The sequence below is a fragment of the Notechis scutatus genome, chromosome 1 (assembly GCF_049901735.1).
Source record: "Notechis scutatus isolate UNSWTSFEM ecotype Mainland chromosome 1, rNotScu1.2, whole genome shotgun sequence".
Classification (NCBI taxonomy): Eukaryota; Metazoa; Chordata; class Lepidosauria; order Squamata; family Elapidae; genus Notechis; species Notechis scutatus.
The window spans coordinates 301,595,021-301,610,398 of record NC_142009.1 but is presented as its reverse complement, the minus strand read 5'-3'; the positions used below and the strand labels follow the sequence as shown (position 1 = coordinate 301,610,398).

General features: G+C 37.2%; 1 protein-coding gene across 2 annotated transcripts in view; it reads left to right on the top strand.

The window, feature by feature from the left end:
* PRIMA1 (proline rich membrane anchor 1) overlaps positions 1–15,378 on the top strand; it is a 73,217-nt gene that overhangs the window by 39,773 nt on the left and 18,066 nt on the right. For both annotated transcript variants that reach the window (XM_026679223.2, XM_087952131.1), the window contains exon 4: positions 6,165–6,291. In XM_026679223.2, the coding sequence (XP_026535008.1) occupies positions 6,165–6,291 (127 nt within the window). The remainder of the gene's footprint in view (positions 1–6,164; positions 6,292–15,378) is intronic.

Here is a 15,378-nt window from a genome sequence, read left to right as displayed (position 1 = left end):
TCTGAGACTTGCCTTAATTGATTAATGTTTACTGTTATTTAATTATTTTCATTAGGTAGTCCACCAAAAGAAGCAAATAAGTAACACTGACATTTAACACTGTAAAAAAATTTAATTATAAATTTTTATTAAACAAACAAATATAAAAAAACAAACAAAAAGAAACATTAAAAACATTGAACATGGTACAATCCTCCTGACTGACATAGTTGTCTTACATTACTAAGTCTCATAAAAATAGTGTATGTTTACTTTCTATCTATCTATCTATCTATCTATCTATCTATCTATAATATATACATTTAATCATTTCTTATTGTCTTGATCCTTTTTCTTTTCTAACCAACCATAAAAGTTATCCCATACTTTGTAATAGTCCAATTCATCCTTATTTTTTAATTCCTTTGTCAATTTGTCCATTTCTGCACACATCCAGATTTTCCTAATTATTTCAAATTCACTTGGAGTTTTTTTACATTTCCACTGTTGTGCATAAGCCAATCTCGCAGCTGTGATTATATGAATTATTAAATATATAATGTCCTTGTCATATTTCCCCACATTGATTCCTAACAGAAAAAAATCAGGTCTATATTCTGTTTTAATTATGTATATCTCTTCTAACCATTTCTGAATTTTTTGCCAAAATTGTTGTGCTTCCTTGCAATTCCACCGTAAATGATAATACGTTCCCTTTTCTTTGTTGCACTTCCAACATATGGGGGAAAGCTTTGGATACATTGTGGCCAATCTTGATGGTGGCATGTGCCATCTGTAAAACAGTTTATATAAATTTTCTTTAAATGGTACAGCCAGTCATGTTTTTATTTCGTTCCCATAAGATTTGGATGTCGTAATATGTGCAGATCTAGCAGTATGGCCTTTTGTAATTGACGAGTGGAAATTTTGTCAATGCCATATAATTTTGGGGGGAGGGAAGGGTAGGACATGCAGTGTGCTGATAAGCATTGGGACAATCACACAGCTGATTTATGCCATCATCTTTCAATTTTGATTTTCAGAGCTTGATACTTTGTGATCTCCAATTCTTTGTCTGCTCTTCTGCTAACTCCTCGGATTGCCACATCAATTATCTACACTTTCTTCTTTTCAACCACAATTAAATCTGATGTGTTATGACCAAGACCTTATCAGCTAGGATTTAGAAATCCCACAATGTTTTAACTGTTCATTTTCAGATACTTTTTTCAACTTTATGTTGCCAGCAATTTTTCATTATAGGCCCTTGATAATTTTTACATATATTCCAGTAAATAATTATGGCAATTGTGTTATGTCATTGCTAATTATTATATGTTGCCTGACTCCAATTATTCTGGATGGTTGCTAGGAATTTACATTATTCAAGTTCCATGAAAATTCCACAGATTTTTTTTTAAAAAAACTGCAAGTTTAATTTTTTTTTTATTATGTAAAATGCAATTTTACCAAATTCACTGCTCTCCTTCTATGCTAAATTACAGGTTTAAACATTATGAATATGAACTTTATTAAAAAGGTTATTGAATGTGAGGTGGTCCTGCCCAATGTGTCTCTATACCTCCTTTAAAACAAAGATTGGAATCCTTGAGCACAAAATGATACCACATCTTTTCCTGTTACATTTAAATTGAGTATAAAGTATTGTCACAACAAAGAGGGTAAAATAATGTAGTCCTGTTTAGCTTTTGGAAAGGATTCCATTAAGAATCGCAGGCCAAGGACTGCATTGTGGGAAATCTTTAGGAATATCAGGGAAGAAAGCAACTGGCATAGCTGTTCTGTTTTTGCTGAGGAAACAACTACATCTCTCTAAGAATAAAGCTCAGCTTGAAAAATGATTTACTTTTTATACTTTTGTGAAATGCATAATATTGTCTACACAGTTTGTCTTTTCCTCCACAAACCTGTTTGGTCTGAGACCTGTTATTTTCTGAATAGTCCCCTGGCTAGCAGAGAAGCCAGCTTTTTTGAGTGCCTGTGTTTTTTCACAAATAATTGTTTCACTCTGGTGTCCTGCAAAGAATTATTCATTGTGACCCATATGTTGAAAACCAGAATGCTGTTATCAGTCTTTCCTCTTGTTATAAAATTTGATCCAGTTCTCCAAGTCTTTCATGACTGCTCAGGTGTTGCCAGCTGCATTTCCAAGGGTCAGGGACAATGAAGCGAAGTTGATGTGATGACATTCTGGATATGCCAAGGAATTGCTGAAGTGCGTTCATGAATACTACATAAGGCACATATATTTAAAATGATCCCCACTAATACAAATGTTAAAGTTCCATCATTTCTTTAATGCTGAATTCATTTCTTAGATGGCATATGTTCAGATGTTCAGTCTTAGATGGCATCCTTTTATTTGACCTACAGCATATTTAGACAACAACAGAATTTATAATAATAATATACCAATTATAATTCCCCCAAAATAAATATTGCTTAAAAGTTGTCCAAATATATGATTTGTGCTATTTTATTTTGTGTGGCGTATACATAATGTTACAAATAAAATATAATCTTTGCCTTGAACAGGGCCAGACAATATCATTATTATTTATCATAGACAGATAACTTAGTGCTATGACAAATGATTTGGTGTTTGGCCAATCACCTTTTTTGGGCCATAGCAGTTTCCGGGAATATGTAGAAGATGCTATGGTCTTTCACTGTCCTCTTAATAAACCATATATAGCTGAATTTCAAAAAACTTATTTGGTCTGATCAAGTAGTAAGAATAAATGGAAAATGGACTAACTTGATTAGTAGAAAACTACTTTTTATGTATGCTACAAAAAAGTAAAATATCATTTAGCAGTACAGGTAGTCTTGGATTTACAGCAGTTCATTTAGTGACCATTCAAAGTTACAAAGGCACTGAAATAAGTAACTTGTGACTGTTTTTCACACTTACAAACATTGCAGAATCCCCATGGTCATAATTCATGATAAAAATTCAGACACTTGATGAAACTGACTCATATTTATGATGCTTGCCATATCCCGGGATCATGTGGTCACCTTTTGCAACCTTCTGACAAGCAAAATGGGGAAACCTGATTCACTTAACAACTGCAGTGATTCGCTTAACAATTGTAGCAAGAAAGGCCATAACATGGGGCAAAATTCACTTCACAACTGTCTCTCTTAGCAACAGAAATGTTGGGCTCAGTTGTGATTGTAGGTCGATTAAAGCAATATCCAGAAGATACTATTCTTGATGAGTAACTAATATATATATATATATATATATATATATATATATAGATATATATATATAGATATAGATATAGATATATATATATATATATATATATATATATATATATATATATATATGTGGATCTTTGGTTGTTCGGGTTCTCTCCCGCGTAAGATTCAAAGTATCTAGGCAACGTTTGGCGAGTCCACTCGCCATCTTCAGGCTGGTGCTTTCGGCTTAGTGCCAGTGCAAGCAGTGTGTGACCGGAGCTGCCATCTCTCTCTATATACAAGTGGTGGGGGTGGTGTGCTGGGCTGGTTGGCTGTGCTGCAGCCTCTTGATTGGTTGATGGAGTTGATGTTGGTATAATGGGCTGTGTAATGGCCTTTTGTTGTGGAATATCCTGGATCTTGTGCTGTCATCTCCTGGGTCGTTAGCCTCTTGTGTTTTAACGCGCTTGGGTAATGGGTTGTGTGATGGGCTTGTGAGTTCTTTTGTTGTGGTATCCTGGGTCTTGCGTTGTAATCTCCTGGGTCGTTTGTGTTTTGATCTCTTTTCCATTAGCCTCCTGTGTAGTAACAGCTTGGGTAATGGGTTGTGTGACCTTGTGAGATTTATTGCTGTGGTATCCTTGGTCTTGTGCTGTGATATCCTGGGTCATTTGCTGTGTTGTGACTTCTTGAGTTCTTGAGGTGTAATTTCTTGAGTTTTCTGATGTGATGTCCTGAGCAGGTGGCTGTGATGTAGCATTTTGGGTTTTTAATATGGCTTTGAGTTTGGGGTCTGGGTCTGTGTTCGTTTGGCTTCGAGTTCGTGGTGGTGCCACATCTTCATGGTGGGGGTCAGTTCGCTTCATGTATGGTTCAGAGGAGTTTGAAGTGGGTAGTGATGCAGCTGCAGTGCGGCTTCTGGTCTGTGGTGAGTGTCTCATCTTCTGTGTGGGTGTGAGTCTGATTTTTACGTGGAAGTGTGGTGGTGGCATCTTGTGTGGCCCTCCACCTCAAGAACTCAAGAAGTCACAACACAGCAAATGACCCAGGATATCACAGCACAAGACCAAGGATACCACAGCAATAAATCTCACAAGGTCATCACACAACCCATTACCCAAGCTGTTACTACACAGGAGGCTAATGGAAAAGAGATCAAAACACAAACGACCCAGGAGATTACAACGCAAGACCCAGGATACCACAACAAAAGAACTCACAAGCCCATCACACAACCCATTACCCAAGCCGTTAAAACACAAGAGGCTAACGTGTACCCAGGAGATGACAGCACAAGATCCAGGATATCTCCACAACAAAAGGCCATTACACAGCCCATTATACCAACATCAACTCCATCAACCAATCAAGAGGCTGCAGCAAGCCAACCAGCCCAGCACACCATCCCCACCACTTGTATATAGAGAGAGATGGCAGCTCGTCACACACTGCTTGCACTGGCACTAAGCCAAAGCACCAGCCTGAAGATGGCGAGTGGGACCTCGCTGAAACGCTGCTAGATACTTGAATCTTCGGGAGAGAACCGAATAACCAAAGATCCACATACAAATACCGCGAGAACCTCAGAAAACAAATATATATATATATATATATATATATATATATATATATATATATATATATATATATATATATATATATATATATATATATATATATATATATATTAGTTACTCATCAAGAATAGTATCTTCTGGATATTGCTTTAATCGACCTACAATCACAACTGATTGTATATATTTTTGTTATATATTGTTTCCTAATAATAAATTAAATCCTCTCTGGAAAACTAATACTCTATAAAGACCTCCTATACAGGCTTCCTTGAAAAATATTCCCCATTGAACTCAGGTTTAATTTTGAATATACAGTATAGTATTTCATGAATTGGGTTTGATTTGGGAAGTCTTGGATTCAAATCTCATATTAATTATAAAGATGTGTAATGTTCTTTAGCAACTAGCTGCCTAATTATATAATTATCATAAATTAGTAAGGACTAAATTCAGTAGCCATGTTTATGCCACTTAAAGCTTCATGATAGAATGAAATCTTTTAGTTAATATCAGTACAAATACATTTTTTTAGAGCTGAATCCCTTCTTTATATATATAGTTTTGAAATCCAGATTTCCAAGTGCTTTAGAAAGTGACAAAAAGAAAGTAATCCCTATAAAGAACTAAAAAGAGTTTGGGGAGTGGGAGGGACCATCCCCAGAATTCCTGTAAAGAAATCTCCACGTGGTCATTGTAACAGTGGTTGCAGAATTTGGCATTTATGTTTGATCTGTTTTTCTTCATTGGGTTTAATATGTCGATATAGCAGCATGCTTTTTCTTGAGAAAACAAAGATTGGTTGATTGACAGCTGCTAAGAAATGAGGCTTTCATCCATCTTAAGACATTTTAATTTCTGATCTTCAACTCATGTGTTTTACGAGTTAAAGACAAGCCTTTAGCTTAGTGCCACAGCATCTGTTTCATTTTCAGAAAGCATTGGCACCTCCAGATAGATTTTGGACATGCTCTTGCTGAACCCAGCATAGCTATTGTCAGTAGTTTGTATATCATGTTATGCTTGATTTGGTTAACAATAGTGAGCTGCAATTAGCTAGATATACTGAGCGTGTTAAACTACCAGCCCCCAAAAAAAAAAAACCCAAATTCATAAACCACAGTGGTTGGACTCATACAACACTCAAACTAAATGTTATTAACAATGAGTCACATGGACCAGTGAGGATTTAAGGTAGCTTTATAGCAGTTGGCTACTGCTGAATTATAATATGTAGTGAGAAAGCACCATAGAGTTTATTACCTGAGGTAGTGGAGAATGTTCTATGGTATAAACTGACTTTCTTGGTAATTTCCTCCTCACTCTGGGTTAAAAGAGCTCCTCAGATCATAAACTTTGTGTTTGGTAGGACTCAACTAAGTGTGTTATCTTTTACAGCTCCCACCGTTCCTATTTGCCCCCCTGCAGCGCCCTGGCCAAGTCCAGCTATAATCATTGCCGCATGCTGTGCCATACCGGTGTTCCTCTTTCTAGTTTTCATCATTTGCTACAAAGCCATAAAAAGGTAAGACTTGTGTTAGCATATTGAAGTTTGATGATACAAGATGAGCTGAATATACCAGCATGGAGATGCCGCAGTGTTGCAGATTGTGCAGTTCTCTAAAAGGGATACCATAGTTACAGTTTCTGAATTTACTCATCACGCATGCACACAGAAGTTTTGCCTTCCTTCCTTTCCCTTCCCTTTCTTTTTTAGCTCATAAATCCTAGACACTGTCTTGTTTTCAATAACTGAATGATCAGAATAACCAAAAACAAGCACAGAGCTATTGATTTCAGGAGGACTTGACTATACAGGGGGATAGAATGAGAACACCTAGACCCAAGGGCAGAAGCTGCAAGTTATTTGGGAGGAATGTACAGCACCACAAGTGCCTCTAAGTGGTTGCTACTGGCGGAAGGAAGGAGGAGAACCACAGCATGGGCTGCTCCAATGCAGTCCAGAGTTTGTTACAGAATAGTGGAACAGTGTTACATTACGAGAGCCCCAACATCACGGGAGTTGTATAAGAACCAGGTATAAAGGAAAAGCCCTTCACCTAATTACAAAGTTCTACCTGCACCCTCTATAGCTGGAAAATCATACATTAGAACTTAGTGTGCATTTATTTTTTCCTGCTTGCGCCCAAAATTAACGTGTCTGGGAGGTTCCAAAAGCAAAAATGTATGTAGTCTATCATTCAAAGCCTGCTGAGAGAAGTTAGGTTGTGATTGTTTTTTGTTTTATGTTTGCCCTGAGTGAAAAGAGCATTTCACTGTTCCACTAAATTCTTCCAATAAATGCTCCATTAAGCAGTTTCCTCAGGCTATTGGCAATAACTTCAATAGGCTCTATTAACTATTTGTGATTTTCAGGGAAGTAACATTTCCTCCAGTTTGATCTTTCAGTGCAACAGAATCAAATGAAAGATTAAATAAAGGATTAAATTGTAAAAAATGGAGTTGGTAGAATGGATTATAACATTTCATCTTGCAGGCGTGAAATTAAATTTATCCATATTCCTTTAAATTAAACTTCCTTCTACTTACCAAATGCTGAGAAACTTCTGATTTTAGCTATTCTTTAACAAGCAAATGAATATATAGTTCGGCATTACCTTCTTACAATCTGAAATTGTACTATCTGCTTTCCCAATTCAAGATTTTTTCACCTCATCCTGCTGTTATATACATCAATTATAAACACACATTAAACTTAATGGTCTTTTTTCCCCTATTGGAATAAAAAAAAAAAAACTATGCCGATCCTACTTCAAAAGACACACATAAAATTAAAGCTCAGAATTTATCTGAACATATTTTGAGTTTGGGAGCCATCGGAACTGAACTCAATTTTCTTTGTAGAATTCTTGCTCACATGAAGCTTTCTATATTTAAGAAACCTGTTTTTAGTGGAAAAATGGGAAATGTTGCTAGTACCATTAACAGTTACTAAACTCTTTCAGGTCACTCAGATGTCTGTACTAGTCTACATTCTTACTTTTCTTCTTTTCACCTTTGTATGGATCACATCTTATTCTGCCAGAATACCGGTAGTGTTAAGTGTTCAGTCTGTGTTCAGTATTCAGTGTACTTCAGATGCAGTTCCTTCCTTTTCCTGTAGCACTTTGTCTGAGATAAAGCCAGAGATTGAACTTAATCAAGATTCAAAAAGTTTCCTGTGCACTTTGATTTAGAAACATTAGATTATCCAGGGAAGGGAGAGATATCACTGCAATTCAATCATTTTGCAGCCAAATTTAGTGGTATGGTCTGCCTTCAGTTGTGCAGTTCTTATTCACCACAGAATATTGACTAACTTAGGTGTTTATGAAGCAATTAAGACAGAGTGGCATGGCCATGTGACTGGGTGGGCGTGGCTTTTTTTGGTGCAGCACACACACCCCAGCACTTCATTGTTGTTTTTGCCTCCTGGGCCTCAGAGAAGCTTCCTGGGGGCATTTTTACTCCCAGGAGGCTTCCCTGAGGCCAAGGAAGGCCAAAAAAAAAATGGAGCGTGGTGGGGCGCACAGCATCCCCCCATGCTCCATTTTTTTGCCTCCTGGGCCTCAGGGAAGCCTCCTGGGGGGCATTTTTGCTCCCAGGAAGCTTCCTTGAGGCTCAGGAAGGCAAAAAACAGAGCATGGGGGGATGCTGTGTGCCCCACCACGCTCCTTTTTTTTTGACATTTTTTTGAGAGTAAGACAGTGAGGGGGATCCTGGCACAGCTGATCGTCGGGAGGGGGGGGGGGAAATACCAGTTCGGATGAAGTGGTAGCTGTTTTTTTTACTACCGGTTCGGCCAAACAGTAGCATTTTTTCCCTACCGGTTCATGTGAACCAGGCCGAACCGGTAGAATCCCACCACTGAATTAAGACCTTTTTTTGTTCAACAAGCCTACAGGGCTTGAGGTGTTGAATTAGTTGTTCCATCAAGGGAGTGTTGTATATAATTTAACTGTTTTCTAATGACTGTGTATTAGTTGAGTTGTTTTCAATAATTTATGTTCGTAATATTGTGCTCAATAAGCCACTCAGAATCAGTTTAAGACTGGAGTGGCATATAAGCATGAGGTACTGGGGGACAATATGGGATGTATAAACCATGCCTAGTTGCCCAATTCAGATTTAAATTAACATTATGAGAAAGAGAATATCTGGAGCTCAGGGTTGGCATGTTGTATTGTTGGAATTCTTGCAGCTCATTTTGGGGATGTAGACATTTCATTACCGTGCTAGGTAGCATAATCATTACAGGAATTTTAGTGACATGACCTTCGTTGTTTGGTGTAATTGTATATTCTTATTATCTTGCCTACTTTACCTGTTCTTAGATGGAAAAGTCCCCTGGGTAGATTTTTTTTTTTTTGCAAGTGACTTTCAGTTGCCTTGTGGGTAATAGATTATTTGACTGATAAGGTTTGTCATTTGTGTATTGGTGGTTTCCTGTGTGATCAGTAATATTGATAGCTGTTTCAGAGGACAACTCATTTGGAGGATGCTATTCTTCTGCCATTAATTTTTAGTTATTAGCTTGATAAGGAAATAGCTATAGTTTATTTAGGTGTGATTTGATTGTTTAAGAAGGAGATAGAATGTTATAAGCTAATTGCTAAAATTTGGTCTTTGATTGTTTTGTAGGCCATAGGAAGGGGTTTAAGCCTGTATACCTGTTAACTCTGCTTCCTGTTGCAATCTGAAAGCAGAATGAATGAATTTTAAAAATGTATATGGAGATTCTCAGTCATCCAGGTCATGATTGTCCCAAAAGTGCTTTTTTAAGAGGTAACTGGAAAGAGGCAGTCCACCAACCAGTCACAGCTGAAGAAGCTTCTTGGATGAGAAGCAAAACGTCATAAAAAAAAATAAGAAAGTCCAATTGCCTCTTGAAAGAAGCACTTTGGGAGTTTTAAAAATGCTTGATTTAAAAATAATATAATGGAAATTTCTATGTATTGGACCTCATTTTGTGAGGCAGGTGAATCTTACGATGTGCACATCGTAAGATTCGGCTTAAGTGTCATACTATGGCATTAGAACCACATTATATACTTTCGTCTTATTTCAAACTTTAGGGTTTGGTTAATATACTCTGCTTCAGAAGATTTTTAACCTAGCAAGAATCAGTTTTCTCTTGTCTGAGAAATTTAGAAAAACTTTTTGATTTTGCTCTTCTATCTTGCCTTTATGTTATTGAAGATACATCTTAAGCAAAAGGATTTAAAATTGGCTCATATATTTATTTGTTTTATCTAATCCTGCCTTTATTATTTTTATAAATAATTCAAGATGACGGACACACATAGTCCTTCCTTCTGTTTTTCCCACAGCAACAAGCAAAGTGGGTTCGGCGGCGAGAGAATGATAGTCCAAGGTCACCCACAGGCTTCCATGCCTAAGACAGAACTGCAATTCACAGTCTCCTGTTTTCCAGAAAATTCATATTTTAAACAGATAATGCAATCTGCTATCTGTAAAACAACTGAGTGTCCTCCTTGTCCTCTAAGGCAGGGGTCCCCAACCTCCAAGCCATGGACTGGTACTGGTCCATGGCCTATAATGAATCAGGCTGCAAAGCTAAGCTGATGGTGACTAGCGGATGAGTGAACAAAAGGGAAACCATCCCCCCTCCCAGTCTGTGGCAAAATTGTCTTCATTGAAAACCGGTCCCTGGTGCCAAAAAAGATAGGGGAGTCCTGCTCTAAGACAGTGACTGATGCAGAACATATTTTTGTGGTCCATACAGTGCAAATCTTATGTTGAAAATATTGGTGATTGTTCTAGCTTTTCCTAATTTGGGCTCAGATGAAGTTAGTACAATACAGGCTACAAAGCAATGGCAAACCACTTTGGTATTACTGCCAAGAAGAGGTCCATACAGTTTTCTTTGCTTTTTATTCCTTTCTACAAGCAAAATTCCAAGTATACCACACAGCAGAACAGTCAAGAATGGGTAGTGTTCATTATAGATGTGGCGTCTTCTGCGTAATCAATCACTGCAAAGCCCAGAAAGAATCTGAGTTGTGACCTGGCAATCCATTAATTAGTTTCTCATCGCAGAACATTAGAATTACGGAAATTCAGAATCAGCCCTCTTGTTTTCACCCATTAAATTAAAGTCAATCAGTGTTAATGCTTGAGAATAGAAACAATTATGTCTAAAAAAGAACGGCACACAAATTATATGATAAAGAATTACACATGCCAGGCAGAAAATAGCTCTCTAAAATTGTGAAGATTCTTTACTTTCTTTTTTGATAGTCTAGTTATAATCTTATTAAACATTATTTTAAAAAAGCTATGAGTAAAGAAAGGCAAGCTTGTAGTAGGATATTTTCATGTGAGCACAGACATCTGGGCAAGATGATACAGTTATCAGCCTAATTTCACATCTTTTCCCCCCTTGAATCTGGCTAAAAATGATGGGTGTTATAATCCCACATATCTGGAAGGCATTACTATACAATAAGAAGACTGGCCCTGCTCTACAGTGAAGCTCATCATTCTATCTTAGGCCTAAGATGCTGTCAAATCTTTATCTGATGTCTGTACAGATTGTAATAGTTCAACTTGTAGTGACTTTTTATTCTCTTGGGGACATACAGACCAGAAAATAAAAACTCTGAAGTGTTTGGCTTTTTTTCAGACACAAGAACGTATTTATTTTTATTTATTTATTTTGTCAAACAATTATTAGATAACAGGTATAAGTATAAACATGGTTATAAATACATGAAATGGATACAAATAAGAAAAAAAAGAAACAATAGGACAGGGACGGTAGGCACGTTGGTGCGCTTATGCACGCCCCCTACAGACCTCTTAGGAAAGGGGTGAGGTCAATAGTAGACAGTCTAATGTTGAAGATTTTGGGGTTTGGGGAAGAAACCACAGTCAGGTAGAGTATTCCAGACATTGACCACTCTGTTGCTGAAGTCGTATTTCCTGCAATCAAGTTTGGTGCGGTTTATCTTTAGTTTGTATCTATTTAGTGCTCTTGTATTGTTTTGGTTGAAGCTGAAGTATTCATTGATAAGTAGGACATTGCAGTATATAATTTTATATACTATACTTAGATTGAACCGAAGACGGTGTAGTTCTAGGTTGTCTAGATCTAAAATTTCAAGTCTGGTGGCATGAGGTATTCTGCTACGAGTAGAGGAGTGGAGGATTCTTCTCGTAAAATATTTCTGGACTTTCTCAATTGTATTAATATCAGATATGTAATGCGAGTTCCAGACTGATGAGCTGTATTCAAGTATTGGTCTAGCAAATGTTTTATATGCTCTAGTTAGAGTGATATCACCGGAGAAAAAGCTACACAGGATTAGGTTAACAACTCTTAATGCCTTTTTGGCTATGTAGCACTTAGATCATTTGAGATGAGTACTCCAAGGTCCTTGACAAAGTTTTTGTCATCAACAATGTCTTGACTATTCAGCTTGTTTTTTATTTTTTTATTTTTTTTGCCAATATGTAAGATAGAGCATTTATTTGTTGAGATTTGATGTTGCCATTTGTTTGACCATTCTGACATATAGTCAAGATCTTTTTGAAGGGTAGCAGCATTGTCTGTGGTGTTGAATAGTTTTACATCATCAGCGAAAAGAACACAGTTGCTCTTAATATAATCACAGAGGTCATTAATATAGAGTATGAAGAGAGTTGGTCCTAGAACACTGCCTTGGGGGACACCACTGTTGATAGGTACAGAATTTGATAGGACGCTCCCAATGTTGACCATTTGTTGCCTGTTTGACAGGAATGCTTCTATCCAGTTATGCAGGTGTCCAGAGATACCATAAGACCTTAGTTTTAGGAGTAGTTTGTCATGTTCCACTGAATCAAAGGCTTTACAGAAGTCTATGTAAATTGCGTCAATTGCTTTGCCCTGATCAAGTTGTGTAGTCCATATGTTTTTACAGTGCAAGAGTTACAGGTTACAGGACAGTTTCCTTCTGAAACCAAATTGTTTATTATAGAGTAGGTTGTTTGTCTCTAAGTGGAGGATAATAGATTGGTTAATAATTGATTCCATGACTTTACAGGTGATGCAGCATAAAGAGATTGGTCTGTAATTTTCAACTAGGCTGGGGTCTCCCTTTTGAAGATGGGAATGACTGTGGCTTGTGACTATAGATTTGGCAAGGAGCTGGTCCTGAAAGATTTTTCAAAGATTATGCTTAGAGGTTCAGCTATGGCAGTGGATAGCTTTTTTAAGAAGTAGGCACATATTCCGTCCGATCCAATAGATAGAGATGGTTTAGATTGCGTAGTGCTTTTTCAACATTATCTTCTGTAAAATCAATATGTATTAGATCATTGTAGTTGTCTGTGGTTCGACTAGGAAATACTGGGCATGATCTATTGCTGTTTACAAATACTGAGCCAAAGAACGTGTTAAAGAGGTTGGCTTTAATGGTGTCATCATTGCAGTCTTTACCATTAGGTCCTTTCAGGGGTGGGATGGACCTTGAGTCTTTTAGTTTGTTGTTTACAAAATTGTAGAAAGCATGGGTGGAATTTGTGCGTAGAAGGTTTTCCTCTTGTTTAATGTGATAATTAGTGCATTCAGTCTTTATCTGGTGGCATAAATTTTTGTATCAGCTTTTAAAGTTGTCAACGTGACCAGATTTGTTTTTCCGCCAAAGGGATTTCTTTTTGGATTGGAGCTTCCTTATTGTTATGGGTAATTTGTTTTTTTCTGGTTTTGGGAGTTGTTATTGGTAAATATAGTTTGATGACTCTTTTGACTTCAACTAAAAATATATTGTAGTGGTCTTCAACAGAATTGCATCCAGTGAATAGAATTTGCCAATCAAGATATGAGAGATCGTTGTCTATAAGATCATAGTTGCCTTTTTTGAAGTTATAATTGGGAATCCTGTCGTCATGGTGATTTTTGTGAGGACATATGTTGAGACAAAAGTCAATCGTGCTGTGGTCACTGTTGGAAAAGGGTTCATTAATTTGAATTCCATAAATTGAATTCAAACTGTTGCAGAAGATGAGATCGAGGCAGTTGTTAAGTCTAGTATTGTTGGTTACTAGTTGTTCCAGTCCTAGTGTGGTAACAGCATTGTACAGGGTTGTATGAATGGGTTCAGATGTACATTCATTTAGTGTCCAATTTATAAGAGGTAAGTTAAGGTCACCAAGAAAAATGAGAGGGTGTGGGCAAGGAGGCAGCTCATGTCAGTAGTGAAGTTAGCTTGTTTGCATGAATTATATCATAGTCAGGGACAAAGTAAATTATATCATAGTCAGGGACAAAGTTAGCAAAGTAAGAAGCGGATTGAGATGTTTAAGGACAGTTCACAGATGATGGTCTCGGGAAGAGCAAGCTCTTGTATAATTTGGATCTTTTTTAGATTTAGAGACTTTGTATAGAATATAGCAACTCCACCACCTCTACAGATTTCGCGATCTGACCGAAAAACTTCATATTCTCTTGTAGTGGTAATGGAGTCTGGGAAAGATGCATTTAACCATGTCTCACAGACAAATATAATGTCAAATGTGATTGAGCTTAGAAGGATGAGGAATTCATGCGTTTTATTTGAGAGGCTTCTTGCATTAAGTAATTTGCATTTAAGATATGAAGTAGTGGGTCTGGAGGAAGTAAGAGGCATGCATCCCTAACGTTGGATGCTTGGGTGATGGATATTGTGTATGTGGGTAGTGTATTAGCACATACAAAGGCAGCTGCTTATGATCTCTGTGAGGTACACATTTAAAAATTAGAACCCCAGGGCTCCTCTAGATCAAGGAAAGGCAACATTTTGGTGGCCAGAACTAGATTTAATGTTTTGGGAACGGAAAGAGATCCCAGTGGTCAAACCTTATCACAAGGGTGGGATCAGAATTTTCCCATGCTTGGGTAGCCTTGTTTTTTTTAAACTATGTACATGTTTTTTAGGGTGTTTTCCCTGTGTTTCCTTCAAACTGATGAAAATTGTGAACTCCATCACAATACTGGTGATGGAGCCACTGCACATATTGCAAAAAAGGAGGTTGGGAGTTGGAGCCTCTTCCAGTCCATTTTGAAGAGAGTTTCTATGGCAGAAACCTACATGTTTCTTTGGAAGCAGTTAATGCTTTGTAGTGGACTAAGACAAAATTGCAAAAAAGCAGAAAGCCTACCAAAGGAAACTTCCCCTAAAGGCTTCAAAAACAAAGACATTACACAGCTTTGCTATCCCTGGATAACCTTTTGCCAGGTTGGACTCCCAACTGTGCCTAAAAGCAAAAAGCAAAACAAAACAGAGAAAGGCCTTCATTGATGTTGGTTAAGAGTGGCATATTCTTGTGGCCGAAAGCATTCTCCAAACCAGTTGGGAGAGAGTGATTGCTAAACATAAAACAGCAAACTGTAAATTCATCATATTCTAAACAATGCTATTTTATCCAGCATTAAGACCAATTATGTTGTTCTCGTTTAATGCAGTTTCGTTTTAGTAGTGCAAGTATCCATGGATGCTGCATGGATGCTGCATGGATTCTAATTCTTTAACCTTGTTTGGTAACTTTAAAAGATGATATTAAAGATGATATTTGATATCCTGAGATACCTAAAAGATAGCAAAGATTTCATGGGACATATCCATCTCTT